Source organism: Heterodontus francisci, chromosome 33 (assembly GCF_036365525.1).
Source record: "Heterodontus francisci isolate sHetFra1 chromosome 33, sHetFra1.hap1, whole genome shotgun sequence".
Lineage (NCBI taxonomy): Eukaryota > Metazoa > Chordata > Chondrichthyes > Heterodontiformes > Heterodontidae > Heterodontus > Heterodontus francisci.
This window is the reverse complement of record NC_090403.1, coordinates 47701321-47716025: the sequence shown is the minus strand read 5'-3', so window position 1 is coordinate 47716025 and position 14705 is coordinate 47701321. Positions and strand designations below refer to the sequence as shown.

General features: G+C 43.4%; 1 protein-coding gene across 4 annotated transcripts in view; it reads right to left on the bottom strand.

Annotated features, from left to right (window-relative positions):
• Positions 1-5330: 5330 nt before the first annotated feature.
• LOC137348179 (gasdermin-A2-like) overlaps positions 5331-14705 on the bottom strand; it is a 47262-nt gene continuing 37887 nt past the window's right edge. For all 4 annotated transcript variants that reach the window (XM_068013496.1, XM_068013499.1, XM_068013497.1 and 1 more), the window contains 3 exons: positions 10586-10760; positions 9419-9492; positions 5331-8632 (listed from right to left, as the gene is read on the bottom strand). In XM_068013496.1, the coding sequence (XP_067869597.1) occupies positions 8414-8632; positions 9419-9492; positions 10586-10760 (468 nt within the window). In that variant the 3' untranslated portion in view covers positions 5331-8413. The remainder of the gene's footprint in view (positions 8633-9418; positions 9493-10585; positions 10761-14705) is intronic.

The following is a 14705-nucleotide window of genomic DNA, read 5'->3' as shown; positions in this document are numbered from 1 at the left end:
GCTGACCGACCTTGGCTCCTGGTCCAGCAACATCCCAATTTTAAAATTCTCATTCTTGATTTTAAATCTATCCATGGCCTCATCAATCTCACCACACCCCCTTCCCCTTCCCCACCCCCACCTCCCACCCAGCTCTGTAATCTCCTCCAGTACCACAACCATCCAAGATATTTGTACTCCTCCAATTCTGGCCTCTTGCACATCCCCAATTTTCATTACTGCACCATTGATGGCCATGCTTTCAACTGCCTGGGCCCTCGGCTCTAAACCTCTCAGCCTCTCTACCTTTGCTCCTTTAAGATGCTCCTTAAAACCTACCTTTTCGACCAAGCATTTGGTCACCTGACCTAATATTTCCTTCTGTGGCTTGGTGTCAAATTTTGTTGATAACGCACCTATGAAGCACCTTTGGGCAATTTGCTATGCTGAAGGCACTATATAAATGCAGATGGTTGTTGTTGGGTGCTTTTCTGAGCCGTGGGGTTTAGGCACAGATTAGAAGCAGAGTTACTTTGTAACCTTCCCCCAATTGGGAAGGGCTTGACAACAACCCCTTGTGCAAATCGTACAAACCCTGACATCCCTCAAGAATAAAATAAAGCCTCTTGCTGGTGGGTAGGGGATGCTGCAAGGTTGGAACTGAATCTCACAGACTATGAGATTCTGCACTTGATCACTTATTCTATACTGTGTTACCCTGAAGCATTAGTAAGCAGCTACAGTCGGCCTATGGAGGGGAAAGTTGATCCAGGATTCCTACACATGTGACTCTTTGTCAGCCTTGATTCAGTTGACAACACTCTCACCTCTGATTCTGAATAGCATGTACTCAAATTTCATTCCAGAGACCTGAGCGTGTAATTCAGGCTGACACTCCAGTGAAATAGAGGCATAGAGTTATACAGCACAGAAACAGGCCCTTCAGCCCATCGTGTCTGTGCCGGCCATCAAGCACCTTTTTTTTAATTAATTCATGGGATGTGAGCATTGCTGGCTTGGCCAGCATTTATTGTCCATCCCTAATTGCCCTTGAGAAGGTGGTGGTGAGCTGCCTTCTTGAACCGCTGCAGTCCATGGGAGGTAGGTACACCCACAGTGCTGTGAGGGAGTTCCAGGATTTTGACCCAGCAACAGTGAAGGAACGGCAATATAGTTCCAAGTCAGGATGGTGTGTGACTTGGAGAGGAACTTGCAGGTGGTGGTGTTCCCATGCATTTGCTGCCCTTATCCTTCTAGTTACTAGAGGTCACGGGTTTGGAAGATGCTGTCTAAGGAGTCTTGGTGCATTGCTGCAGTGCATCTTGTAGATGGTACACACTGCTGCCACCGTGCGTCGGTGGTGGAGGGAGTGAATGTCTGTTGGTGGGATGCCAATCAAGCAGGTTGCTTTGTCCTGGATGGTGTCGAGCTTCTTGAGTGTTGTTGGAGCTGCACCCATCCAGGCAAGTGGAGAGTATTCCATTACACTTCTGACTTGTGCCTTGCAGATGGTGGACAGGCCTTGGGGAGTCAGGAGGTGAGTTACTCGCTTCAGGATTCCTAACCTCTGACCTGCTCTTGTAGCCACGGTATTTATATGGCTACTTCAGTTCAGTTTCTGGTCAATGGTCGCCCCCAGGATGTTGATAGTGGGGGATTCAGCGATGGTAATGCCATTGAATGTCAAGGGGAGATGGTTAGATTCTCTTTTGTTGGAGATGGTCATTGCCTGGCACTTGTGTGGCGCGAATGTTACTTGCCACTCATCAGCCCAAGCCTGGATATTGTCCAGGTCTTGCTGCATTTCTACACAGACTGCTTCAGTATCTAAGGAGTCGCGAATAAAGCTGAACATTGTGCAATCATCAGTAAATATCCCCACTTCTGATATTATGATTGAAAGAAGGTCATTGGTGAAGCAGCTGAAGATGGTTGGGCCTAGGACAGTACCCTGAGGAACTCCTGCAGTGATGTCCTGGAGCTGAGATGATTGACCTCCAACAACCACAACCATCTTCCTTTGTGCTAGGTATGACTCCAACCGAGGGAGAGTTTTCCCCCTGATTCCCATTGACTTCAGTTTTGCTAGGGCTCCTTGATGCAATACTCGGTCAAATGCTGCCTTGATGTCAAGGACAGTCACTCTCATCTCATTTCTTGAGTTAAGCTCTTTTGTCCATGTTTGAACCAAGGCTGTAATGAGGTCAGGAGCTGAGTGGCCCTGGCGGAACCCAAACTGAATGTCACTGAGCAGGTTATTGCTAAGCAAGTGCTGTTTGATGGCACTGTTGATGACACCTTCCATTACTTTACTGATGATTGAGAGTAGGCTGATGGGGTGGGAATTGGCTGGGTTGGACTTGTCCTGCATTTTGTGTACAGGACATACCTGGGCAATTTTCCATATTGCAGGGTAGATACCAGTGTTGTAGCTGTCCTGGAACAGCTTGGCTAGGGGCGTGGCAAGTTCTGGAGCAGAGGTCTTCAGTACTATTGCCGGAATATTGTCAGGGCCCATAGCCTTTGCAGTATCCAGTGCCTTCAGTCGTTTCTTGATATCACGCGGAATGAATCAAATTGGCTGAAGTCTGGCATCTGTGATGCTGGGGACCTCAGGAAGAGTCCGAGATGGATCATCAATTCAGCACCTTTGGCTGAGGATTGTTGCAAATGCTGCAGCCTGATCTTTCCCACTGCTGTGCTGGGGTCCCCCATCATTGAGGATGGGGATATTTGTGGAGCCACCTCCTCCAGTTAGTTGTTTAATTGTCCATCACCATTCACGGCTGGATGTGGCAGACTGCAGAGCTTAGATCTGATCCGTTGGTTATGGGATCGCTTAGCTCTGTCTATCGCATGCTGCTTGCGCAGTTTGGCACGCAGGTGGTCCTGTGTTGCGACTTCACCAGGTTGACATCTCATTTTGAGGTATGCCTGTTGCTGCCCCTGGCATGCCTTCCTTCACTCTTCATTGAATCAGGGTTGGTCTCCTGGCGTGATGGTAATGGTAGAGTGGGGGATATGCCGGGCAATTAGGTTACAGATTATGGTTGAGTACAATTCTGCTGCTGCTGATGGCCCACAGCGCCTCATGGATGCCCAGTTTTGCATTGCTAGATCTGTTCAAAATCTATCCCATTTAGCACGGTGGTAGTGCCACACAACACGATGGAGGGTATTCTCAATGTGAAGGCGGGACTTCATCTCCACAAGGACTGTGTGGTGGTCACTTCTACCAATATTGTCATGGACAGATGTATCTGCAGCAGGCAGATTGGTGAGGATGAGGTAAAGCATGTTTTTCCTTCGTGTTGGTTCCCCAACCACCTGCCGCAGACCCAGTCTAGCAGTTGTGTCCTTTAGGACTCGGCTAGCTCGATCAGTAGTGGTGCTACCGAGCCACTCTTTGTGATGGACATTGAAGTCCCCCACCCAGAGTACATTCTGTGCCCTTGCCACCCTCAGTGCTTCCTCCTATCTATTCTAATGCCGTTTTCCTGCACTTGGCCCATAGCCCTGTATGCTATGACATTTCAAGTGCTCATCTAAATACTTCTTAAATGTTGTAAGGGTTCCTGCCTCTACCACCCCTTCAGACAGTGTGTTCCAGATTCCAACCACCCTCTGGGTGAAAATATTTTTCCTCAAATCCCCTCTAAACCTCCTATCCCTTACCTTAAATTTATGCCCCCTGGTTATTGATCCCTCCACGAAGGGAAAAAGTTTCTTCCTATCTATCCCATCAATGCCCCTCATATACTGAGGGAGTGCTGCACTGTTAGAGATATCAGCTTTCAGATGAGGCCCTATCTGACCTATTAGATGACTGCAATACTGTGGTGTCAATGGCACTAGTCAAAGAAGAGCGGGAGAGTTCTCCCCAGTGTCCTGGGCAATATCTACCCCTCAACCAACATCACTAAAAAAATAGACGACCTGACCCTTTATTGCATTGCTATCTCTGGAACCTTTCTGTGCGCAAATTGGCATCCACCTTTCCCTGTATTACAACAGTGACCACAATTCAGAAGTACTTCATTGACTGTGAAGTGCTTTGGAATGTCCTGTGGTCTTGAAAGATGCTATATAAATGTTATTTCTATATTGCTGGAAAATGCATATAAGCACGTATCTGTGAGGGAAATTGTGTTGTTTGATTGGGAAGGCTGGAGAGTACGAGCTTGGCAAATTTCTGCTTTCACCGTCTGATAATTCTTCCCCGCTATTTCTCTACAGTTTATAAATCCGCTCGTGGTTTAAGTCATTTACCTGTCGATTTACAAATTAAATTGAGGCGAGGACAGGGCTGAACTCATCTGGTGATAGTCTCCTCTGTTCCCACAGTTAAATAACAAGCCCATACTCACACTCCGCACTTGCATGTGAATAATGAGACAACCAACGGTGACTGATGGCTGTTGCATTATATCAGCTCAAGTCAGAGACGGGAGGAAGGGAAGGTGACTTCAATAATAACCTCCAGCCTCAATAATAGACAGAATCCTATTGCAGACTCTTAGGGCAGGATTTTCCATCAGGCTCCAGGTCCTGACATCGAGATCAAATGTGAGCTCCTGAGACCGCACTTGCCAGGAGCCAGACTGGGGGAGCTATTTTCACAGAGGCGGCCTCTTACTTGGCTCACCATCCAATTAAGGATGGCAGCCGGGCTCCTGGTGGTGCCAGCTCTAGAGACTAGCAGCCCTGAGAGTGATGGCACAGCTGAGGCATGTAGGAGAATGCCTCAAAATGAAGGCACCCTCACATTCTCTTGTCTGCCTCGAATGGATGACAATAATTAAATTTAAAAAAAATTTAAGCAGACAGTCCCCTCCAATTGGAGGGGAAACCCCCTCCTGTGGTAGTGTCTGGGCCATAGGTTCAACCTTTGCTGCCAGCGCCCCCTCTTTGCGGGATGGTTCCTCCGGACTGCCGGAGGAAGGCCGCCTCCCTTAAGCTGGTGGCCTCCGCATGCTGCTGGCAAAATGCTGGTGAGCACTGTCAATGGCCCTTAATTAGGGCCCTCAATATGCAGACTGGCTGCCCACAGCCTTGCAGAGGGCAGCCGATCTACTTTCCTGCCCGCCCTGGGGAATCTTCTCCGGCAACAGGAATGTGTCGGGGAGCCGTCCTGACGTGGCTCCCAGCTATTTTCCAGCACCCCCACCCTCCACTGCCTCCTCCCCCTCCATCCCAGGGCCAGGAATGTCTTGCCCTCAGAGTGCACAGATAACAGCTACACACTCGAAGTTAATGAATGCATTGGCACCATCAGGACAGCTGGGATGGTATTTGCAGCTTATTTATGCGAGCAATGTGCTCAGCAGAAATGAGAGACGGCACATTTGAGATCATTTACAGAAAGCTATTCATTCCTCTTGGTGCCGGGGCAGGCAGACAAGGAAGTCCAAATTGATTACACCCCGAATGCGTAATAGTCACAAGAAGTTACAGAAAACACTGAAAGATGTGACAGCTCTGGAATTTTTCTGCTGTTTTCCAGTCCCTGACACTCAAGTCTTTTAAACACAAGCTACATATACATTAATCAGTTGATCACCTCTGGCATTGCTTATGGACAGTCTTAGGAAGGATATTGTGGCCTTGGAGGGAGTGCAGTGTAGCTCTATTCCAATGAAACCTGGACTCCAAGGGTTAAATTACAAGGAGAGATTACACAAACTACAGTTGTATTCCCTGGAATTTAGAAGGTTAAGGGGTGACTTGATAGAAGTTTTCAAGATATTAGGGGGATCAAATAGGGTAGATAGAGAGAAACTATTTCCACTGTTTGGGGAATCTAGGACTGGGGGGCATCATCTAAAGATTAGAGCTAGACTTCTCAGGAGTGAAGTTTGGAAACACTTCTTCATGCAAAGGGTGGTAGACGTTTGGAACTCTCTTCTGCAAATGGTTGGGTCAATTTTTCATTTTATATCTGAGCTTGATAGGTTTCTGTTAACCAAAGGTATTAAGGGACATGGGGCAAAGGTGGGTACATGGAGCGAGGTGGAAGATCCGCCATGATCTCACTGAATGACAGAACAGGCTCGAAGGACTATATAGCCTCCTCCTGTTCCTTGTCTGGAACTTGAAGTTTGCTTTCTGTTCACTGCAGTTCCACTGTCGGCTAAACATTGTAATACAGCAAATTTACTGAAGCAGTGTATGTTCTACCTGAAGATACAGTGCCTCATAGAACTACTATCTGGAATATTATTCAGCACTTCATAAAGCTTACTTAAAATGCAAGTAGCTTTGTCCTTTGCTCCCCCAAAACCCATTTGTGCCCAGTCCTTTTTTATTCTCTCTCTCCAACAATTCGCAGTACTTTCTCACAATGCAAGCACTTCATTCTTCTATCCTCCCTTGATGGGTTTGACACTCTTACTGAAGCTGCCAATGGTTTCAACACAGTAAATCTTTTAATTTACTAGCAAAAATGTGAATAACACTCTATGGTCATATAAATGTACAAAAAAAGATACTCCATGGAATTGAAATACGAAACCTCGTGGTAAATCTACAAAAATAATTGTTCATCATCACAAACGGTGTGTGTGAGACCAGAAGGTCCCAGATACAATCTTCAGTCTCTGCTGAGTTAGTTTGTTTTTATTCATTCATGTGACGAGGGCATCAATGACAAGGCCAGAATTTATTAATCATCCCTAATTGCCCTTAAGAACCGACCGTTGGAGCACTTTGATCAGTGTTGCTCCTCCTGTGGAGCTGAGAATTACACCTGACAGAGGCACCAATCTTCTCCATTACCTTACCACAGCAGCAATTCTTCAGTGGTGAGTCTAGACAGTGGACGTCAGCTGGTCATTTGAGCATGGGAGATATCACAGCCCAGTCTGACCCTTCACTCAGCTGATATCCACATACATGCATAATGAAGCGTAATAATGGATCGCAATTCCTTGACCTAGAACTGTGGCCACTTGTCACTTCCCTAGCCCAGGGCACTGGGCCAGTTGTAATACTAACTATTGTCTCAACTGCTATCAACTCAGGGGTATGGTCGCATAGTGATTATATTACTGGACTAGTAATCCAAGAAGCCAGGACTAATGATCCAGATACATGAGTTTAAATCCCACCACGGCACTTCGGAAATTTAAATTCAGTTAATTAAATAAATCTGGAAGAAAAAGCTAGTAGCAGTAATTGTAACCCTATAACTACCAACTTGTTGTAAAAATCTATCTGTTCACTAGTGTCCTTTAGAGAAGGAACTCTGCCATTCTAACATGACTGCAGACCCACAACAATGTGGTTGACTCTTAACTGCCCTCTGAAATGGCCTAGTAAGCCATTCAGCTGTCAAGAAGGTAGTTCACTACCATCTTCTCAGGGGCAATTAGGGATGGGCAATAAATGCTGGCCTTGCCAGTGATACCCACATCCCACGAATGAATAAAACAAAAGCTGGCAGACAAAATTTAACACTTGAGAAATGTAAAACATTGCGCACAAATTTCAAATTTGCAGGTTTTAAGAATGCAATGAATGAACACAGGCAGTCTTTGGAAGTAACTTTGGGTTAATAGTCATCATGTCATGTTCAATGATCAACATGCAATTCCAGGATGTACAGCCCTGCACAGAGCTCGTGTTCCAATTTTACAAATTACTGGTCAGACCACGCTTAGAATATTGTGTTCTGTTTCGGTAATCATGTCACAAGAAAGATACATGTGGTTTGGAAGAGCGATGAGCCCTTCAAGGCAGGGAATTTTTTCTTCTGCCTGTCGTTGTTTTGATAAACACAAAATGGAATGGTTACTAAAATTTTAAAACAAATTTAGGAAAGCTATAAAGCCAGCAATGAAATAGCTTAATATTTGTAGCTTATAAAATGCAAATTAACCAGAATAAAGTGAGTTATATACAAATCAGGATTATGTAATGGAAATTATTCTGATATTCCAATGAATCTCTTGGAAAATGGTGAAACTTCTTTACCCAGAGAGTGGTGAGGATGTGGAATTTGCTACCACAGGTAGTGGTTAAGGTGAATCGCATAGATACATTTAAAGGGAAGCATATGAGGGAGAAGGAAATGAAGACTGATGAGTTAGATGGAGTTAGATGAGAAAGGATGGGGGAAGGCATGGACTGTTTGGGCCTATTGCCTGTTTCTGTGCTGTATATTCTATAAATTCTATGTTGAGGGACCTATTTGGCTTTTGGCGGATTACTTTACTGTTTTGTACCTTTCAGAACAATGCAAAAGAAAGTTAGCCATTTGTAATCTTCTCTCAGTAAGGATAAAATAGTATTTATGAGAGACACTCAGATTATTAGTTCAAAGCACGTCCCGAAGGTAGAATTAACAGACATAAATGCACGCAGACCATCTCTCAGCTCCGCAGCAATAACCAAGACAAGACAAATCAGCATGTTGAGTCTGTCTGGATTCACTCTATCAGTGACTGCTCAGTGCTTCCAGACAGTATAAAGTAATGGACAGTTCACAGAGATTCGTTTCTCTCTTTTTTTGAACACCTTCTTTCTCCAGCTGAATTCCGATTTCATTCAGGATCTCTGCAGTTATTCCAAACGCACCCTCCGTCAAACCTCGGGTATCCACTTTCAGAACCTGGCCCACTTGGCTATGCTCTAGATCATCGACGATACTGGTGACCTTCAGAAAGAGCACACAGGTAAATGATAGGATTGTACCTTTTCAATTCCATAAACAAGATTTACAGGCAGGCCCAGCACTGAGACATGATTGCAGCTATAAAGGGGGCAGCCAAGTATTTTTATTGCATGTATGGTCTATGCTGAGCACTAAACGTACTCACAGCCAGACACCAAATGGCAGATCCAATCTTACTGCCAGAAGTGGCTGCTTATTGCCATTTTCATTCATAACCTGGAGTTATGAAAAACTCCCTGTACCCCACTCACAGGGTACTCTTGCTGTCAGAGGCAACTCAGTACAGTAAATGGGAGGCTCATTCTTCACATATATAAAATTAGCTGAGCTGCTGAATTTAGTTTGCCTGGCTAGCACTCCTACATATCCATTGCTTTCAATTTAGTTCACTTCCTGGTATTGATTATTCCCAACATAATTCACTATGCCACCTTATTTTCATTTGAATTCATTCCCAGGTATCTAGGATTCCAATTGGAATTCATTCATTATCTTTATTTATCTCAATTTAATTAATTATTGAGTGTATTTTACTTCCATTTATTGCACTCAGTGTCAATTATTCCTATTTTATTTCCAATATCCATTATTCAATTCAAATATCTATATTTTCCCTTTTAATTTATTCTCAGGTATTCATTATTTTCTATTTTGTTAATTCCCATGTGTCCACTATTTCTAGTTTAGTTAATTCCCTGGCATTCTTTACCACAAATGTATTCATCTGCCTCTTTCCTTCCCCTTTCACGGTATCAGCTCACTTCTTACCATGTTGAGTTGCTGAGGTAGAATTTGCATCTTTAAACTCTGAACCAACAATGGCAGCGTTGCTGGTGGCAGATCTGTAAACAGGAAAAGAGAACGTTTGCAAAGATCCTCGAGTAAGAACCATCCTGAGCTCCTGTTGCTTTCTCTTCAACTTTCTACGCATGTCCTGATGACTTCTGCATCCTAAGTAGCTCCCTGCATGCTTTTAGCGGGATCTTTGCCAAGCGCCTGAATCGCCGACATTACTACTGCAGTAGTCAAGAATGCAGCGACTTTTCAAATTTCAAGATTTTAACCCCTTGCCTGACCCTTTCCTGTCTGGTTGGGCCGGGATTGGCTGAGGATTTAAAATCAAGGCCACAGTTTCTACAAATCAAAAGGTTTTTTAATTCATTTCCTGGATGTGAGCATGACTGGCAAGGCTGCCAATTAATTCCCATTCTGGAGCCTTGTGAGTGCACCATGATGCAGGGCTGCAGCTGAGTGATTTACTGGGCTACTTCAAAGGAGAGTTAAGACTGACTGGAGTCACAGTGGCGCAGTGGTTAGCACCACAGCCTCACAGCTCCAGCAACATGGGTTTGGTTCTGGGTACTGCCTGTGACCGCGTGGGTTTCCACCGGGTGCTCCGGTTTCCTCCCACAGCCAAAGACTTGCAGGTTGATAGGTAAATTGGCCATTGTAAATTGCCCCTAGTGTAGGTAGGTGGTAGGAGAATTAAGGGAAGGTGAGGATGTGGTAGGGGACATGGGATTAATGCAGGATTAGTATAAATGGGTGGTTGATGGTCAGCACAGACTCGGTGGGCCGAAGGAACTGTTTCAATGCTGTATCTCTCTATGACTCTACAAGCCATACCAGATAAGGATAGCAAGTTCCCTTCTCGAAATGACTTTAGTGAACCATTTGGTTTTTTACATCAATTTGGCAGCTTCTAATTTTCTTTTCAAACTCACTCTACCATTGCAGCATTTGAACTCATGTTCTTTGGGTTATTAGTCCAGGCCTCTCATTCTGTAACATAACCATCACACTACTATACACTACAACCTTTCCCCCTTTTTAGAAGACTGTGCCCATTTGCACCTATTCCAGGATAGCTCAGTGTGGGAAGGGTTGGATGTTTCTTTGTCGGTCCACACTGAAGGTTCAGATTTGGCTCCTTACCTTCCAATGCTGTAATGAGAAGACAAACTGCTTTGAGAAGCTGGTTCTCAACTGCGTTCTGCAACTGATCCTCACTCCAGATTCCCAACAGCTTCTCGGCACATTCTTTTCCCTTTTTATCCAACTTATTCAAATCAGAGAGTTTATATTTGATTCCAGCACAAGCATCACAGAGCTGGGAAACAAAAGAGTGTAAGTGTAAAAACATGATTAACACCACAACTTCCTGCTAATTAAATAGCATCTTTAACATGGATAAACATCCGGAGGAGATTCACGGAAATGTAACCAAACAACAATCGAGCCAAAAAAGGAGATAATAGGAGGACAAACTAAAAGCCTGGTCAAAAAGTGAATTTTAAGGAAGGCTTTAAAGTAATGGAGGGTGGTAGGGAAGTTTAGGGAGGGAATTGCAGAGCTTAGCGACTAGATGGTTGAAGAGATGGCCACAAATGGAGGGGTGGAGAGAATTCAGGATTTACAAGACGCCAGAGTTGGAGGAATGCCGAAATCTCAAAGTGTTGCAGGGCTGGAGGAGGTTGCAGAAATAGGGAGGGTAAGGGCATGAAGGGATTTGAACACAAGGATTTGAATTCTAAATTAAAGATGTTGGGGGACCTGGTGCCAGTATAAGTCAGTGAGCATGATGGTGATAAGTTAGCAGAACTGGATATCGGATAGGATACGGGCAGCAGAGTTTTGAATGAGCTGGGATTTATTGAAGGTGAAAGATGGGAGGCCTACCAGGAAAGCATCGAAATAGTTGAGCCTGGAGATGAGGGTTCCAATAGCACACAAGAAACCCAATAATCAGTACTTGATCATGTCATAAAAGAGCTGCAATCCCTGTGAAATTATTTGATTTCCCCAATTAAAAATTAAGGGAATATGACTATCTCCTAAACAAGAGCCACATTACTTTTGGAGTTACTCTATCGGTTAGTATACGGTTTAGCTGATGCTGGTGGAATGTAAATGGACTGGCAAGTGTACATTGAATTAAGTGTCAACCTTGGCTCAGTGGTGGTGCTCTTGCCTCTGACTAAGGATGTGAGTTCAAGCCTTACTCCAGGAATTGAGCACATAATCCAGGGTAACACTTTAGTGTGATAATGAGGGAGTCTCTTAAATGAGACATTTAAACAAGGCTCTGCCTTGCTGCTCAGGTGGATGTGAAAGACCCCATGTCACTAGAATAGTGGAGGCATTCTCCCTGTATCCTAGCAACATTTATCACTCAACCAACTTCACTAAAACAGATCATCTGGTAATTTATTTCATTGCTGTTAGTGGGATCTTGCTGTGGCTGTTGTGTTTTCCTACGTTACCATAGTGGTTGTATTTCATTGACTGTGAAGCATTTTGGGACGTTCTGAAAGGTGTCATAAAAATGCAAGCTCTTTCTTTCTTTGAATATATCAGTACATGAATCCACAGCAGAAAGCAGCCCATAATTCAACACATTAAATTGACAACTTTAGTTAAGAAGACCACAAGAATGGCTAACAGTAAAAATGTACACTTATCTTAAAGAAAGCCCTTTTATACAGTTAAGATATAATGGTCTGGAGTTTGCTTGAGCTGAGCATCTTGTGACGTGCCCAGTTAGATAAACTTTCTCCTGCACCCTTCAACTCAAATTTTATTTGCCCTCTAAAACTACTGGAAATGCAAACTAACAACAGCGCAGGGAGGGTAACAGGACATCTGGGACCTGGATAAACAATGGGATCGACAGTCTTTCTCCTTAACCAATGAGATTTAAGGATTTAGATCTAAACAAAGGAAGGACTGAGAAGGAGGGTGAATTAGAGTGGGTGAACTTAATGTCAAATCAGTTACAGAAAGAGAAATACAAGAGGTAAAGAAAGATTGGAATAAGAGAGAGAAAAAGACAGAAAGGAGAAATTTTTTAAAAGTTGTTACTTTTAAAATTTGCCATTTTTAAAATTGCCAAACAATAATTCACTAATTGTTCCTAACATGTCTATTAAATCCTAACTTAATTGTTCGCTTTCTGGGCCAGAAGTCATTTGCAATTAACCTGTTTTTGATGTGATATTACTTACTAGGCTTAACTTTCTGTGACAAGTTCAATAGGTGCTTAATGTGCAAATGCAGCAACTTCACGGAACTCATGAAGTGATAAAGTGTGAGGTGTTGTTTTTGTGAAGCTAATGGAGCAGCACAGTAAACCGTTCAGAAACTTGTGGCAATTCACACTATTATTTTTTCAACAAATTCCACCCCATAGTTGCAACAGTGTAGACGGCTGCTTATTCTGTACCTAGCCCCCCGGTATCTAATGTCGACCCACAGCTGACCCTTCACTGGGGAATATTTGATGCCAATTAAGAGTGCCCAAAATGGAAGTGTTGATTGATCTTGTAGTGTTGTGCTGTGTTCTTAAGTCTTCTTTAAATTACAACTGCAAGAATTATATTTGGATTCAACACAAGCACTATTTATTGTCTTACATATGTACATTTGCATGATTTCAGGTGCAGGTCTTTTCCTCACTGGTGTATATCTATTCTCTGGAAAGCCATGTGTTAAGTGAGCCTTTCAAAATGGTGTCTCCATATATATGCCTGATGACATCATCAGTTCCATCAGTGGCCTGCTCTCTTAAAGGTACAATTTCTTAAAGGTGAAGTTACCAGTGCACTGCATTACAGATCTCTGCATGCTTCTAATAAAAATACCAACATTTAGACGGGTTCCATATAAGTGACAAATCATCTCCATTCTAAAGGAGCTGGTTTGGATAATGTGAAGGAGCTGTCTTCACTGATGCAATTGAAATGAGAAGCTTCATGAATTGAAAAAGGGAGGGAGGCAGAAAGTTGGAAACTATAGGCCAGTTAGTTTAACATCTGTCGTGGGGAAATTGTTAGAAATCATTATTAAAGAAGTAATAACAGGACACTTAGCAATCCGTCAGAGTCAGCATGGTTTTGGGAAGGGTAAATCGTGTTTGACTAATTTGCCAGAGTTCTTCAAAGATATAACAAGCAAAATGGATAATGGGGATCCTGTAGATGTAGTATATCTGGACTTCCAAAAGGCATTTGATAAGGTGCTGCACAAAAGGTTAATACACGAGGTAAGATCACATGGGGTTAGGGGCAATATATTAGCTTGGATAGAGGATTGGCTAACCAACAGAAAACGGAGAGTCGGGATAAATGGGTCTTTTTCTGGTTGACAAGGTGTAACTAATGGGGTGCCACAGGATTCGGTCCTCAGGCCCCAACTATTTACAATCTATATTAATGACTTGGATGCAGGGATAGAAGGTACTATAGCCAAATTTGCAGATGACACTAAAATAGGTGGGACAGTAAGTTGCAATAAAGAAATAAGAAATTTACAAATGGATATGGATAGGTTAGGTGAATGGGACAAAATTTGGCAGATGGAGTTTAACGTGGATAAATGTGAGGTTTTCCATTTTGGTCGTAAGAATAGAAAGACAAATTATTATCTAAATGGAAAGAAACTTCAGAGTGCTTCGGTACAGAGGGATCTGGGTGTCTTCGTGCATGAATCGCAGAAAACTAGTATGTAGGTACAGCAGGTAATAAGGAAGGCAAATGGAATTTTGACATTTATTGCTAAAGGAATAGAATATAAAAGTAGGTAAGTGTTGCTGCAACTGTACACACCTGGAGTTTTGCACACAGTTTTGGTCCCCTTATTTGAGGAGGGATGTAGTTGCATTGGAGGCAGTTCAGAGGAGGTTCACTCGATTGATTCCAGAGATGAGGGCCTTGTCTTATGAAGAGAGATTGAGCAGTTTAAGCCTTTACTCTCTAGAGTTTAGAAGAATGAGAGGAGATCTAATTGAGGTACATAAGATGATTAAGGGGATTGACAAAGTAGACGTAGAGAGGATGTATCCTCTTGTGAGACAATCTAGAATGAGAGGTCATAATTTTAAGATAAAAGGTAGCAGATTTAAAACAGAGAGGAGGAGAAATTACTTCTCTCAAAAGGTCGTGAGTCTGTGGAATTCACTACCCCTGAGTGCGGTGGATGCCGGGACATTGAGTAAATTTAAGGAGGAGATAGACATATTTTTAATTAATAATGGGTTGAAGGGTTATGGACAACAGGC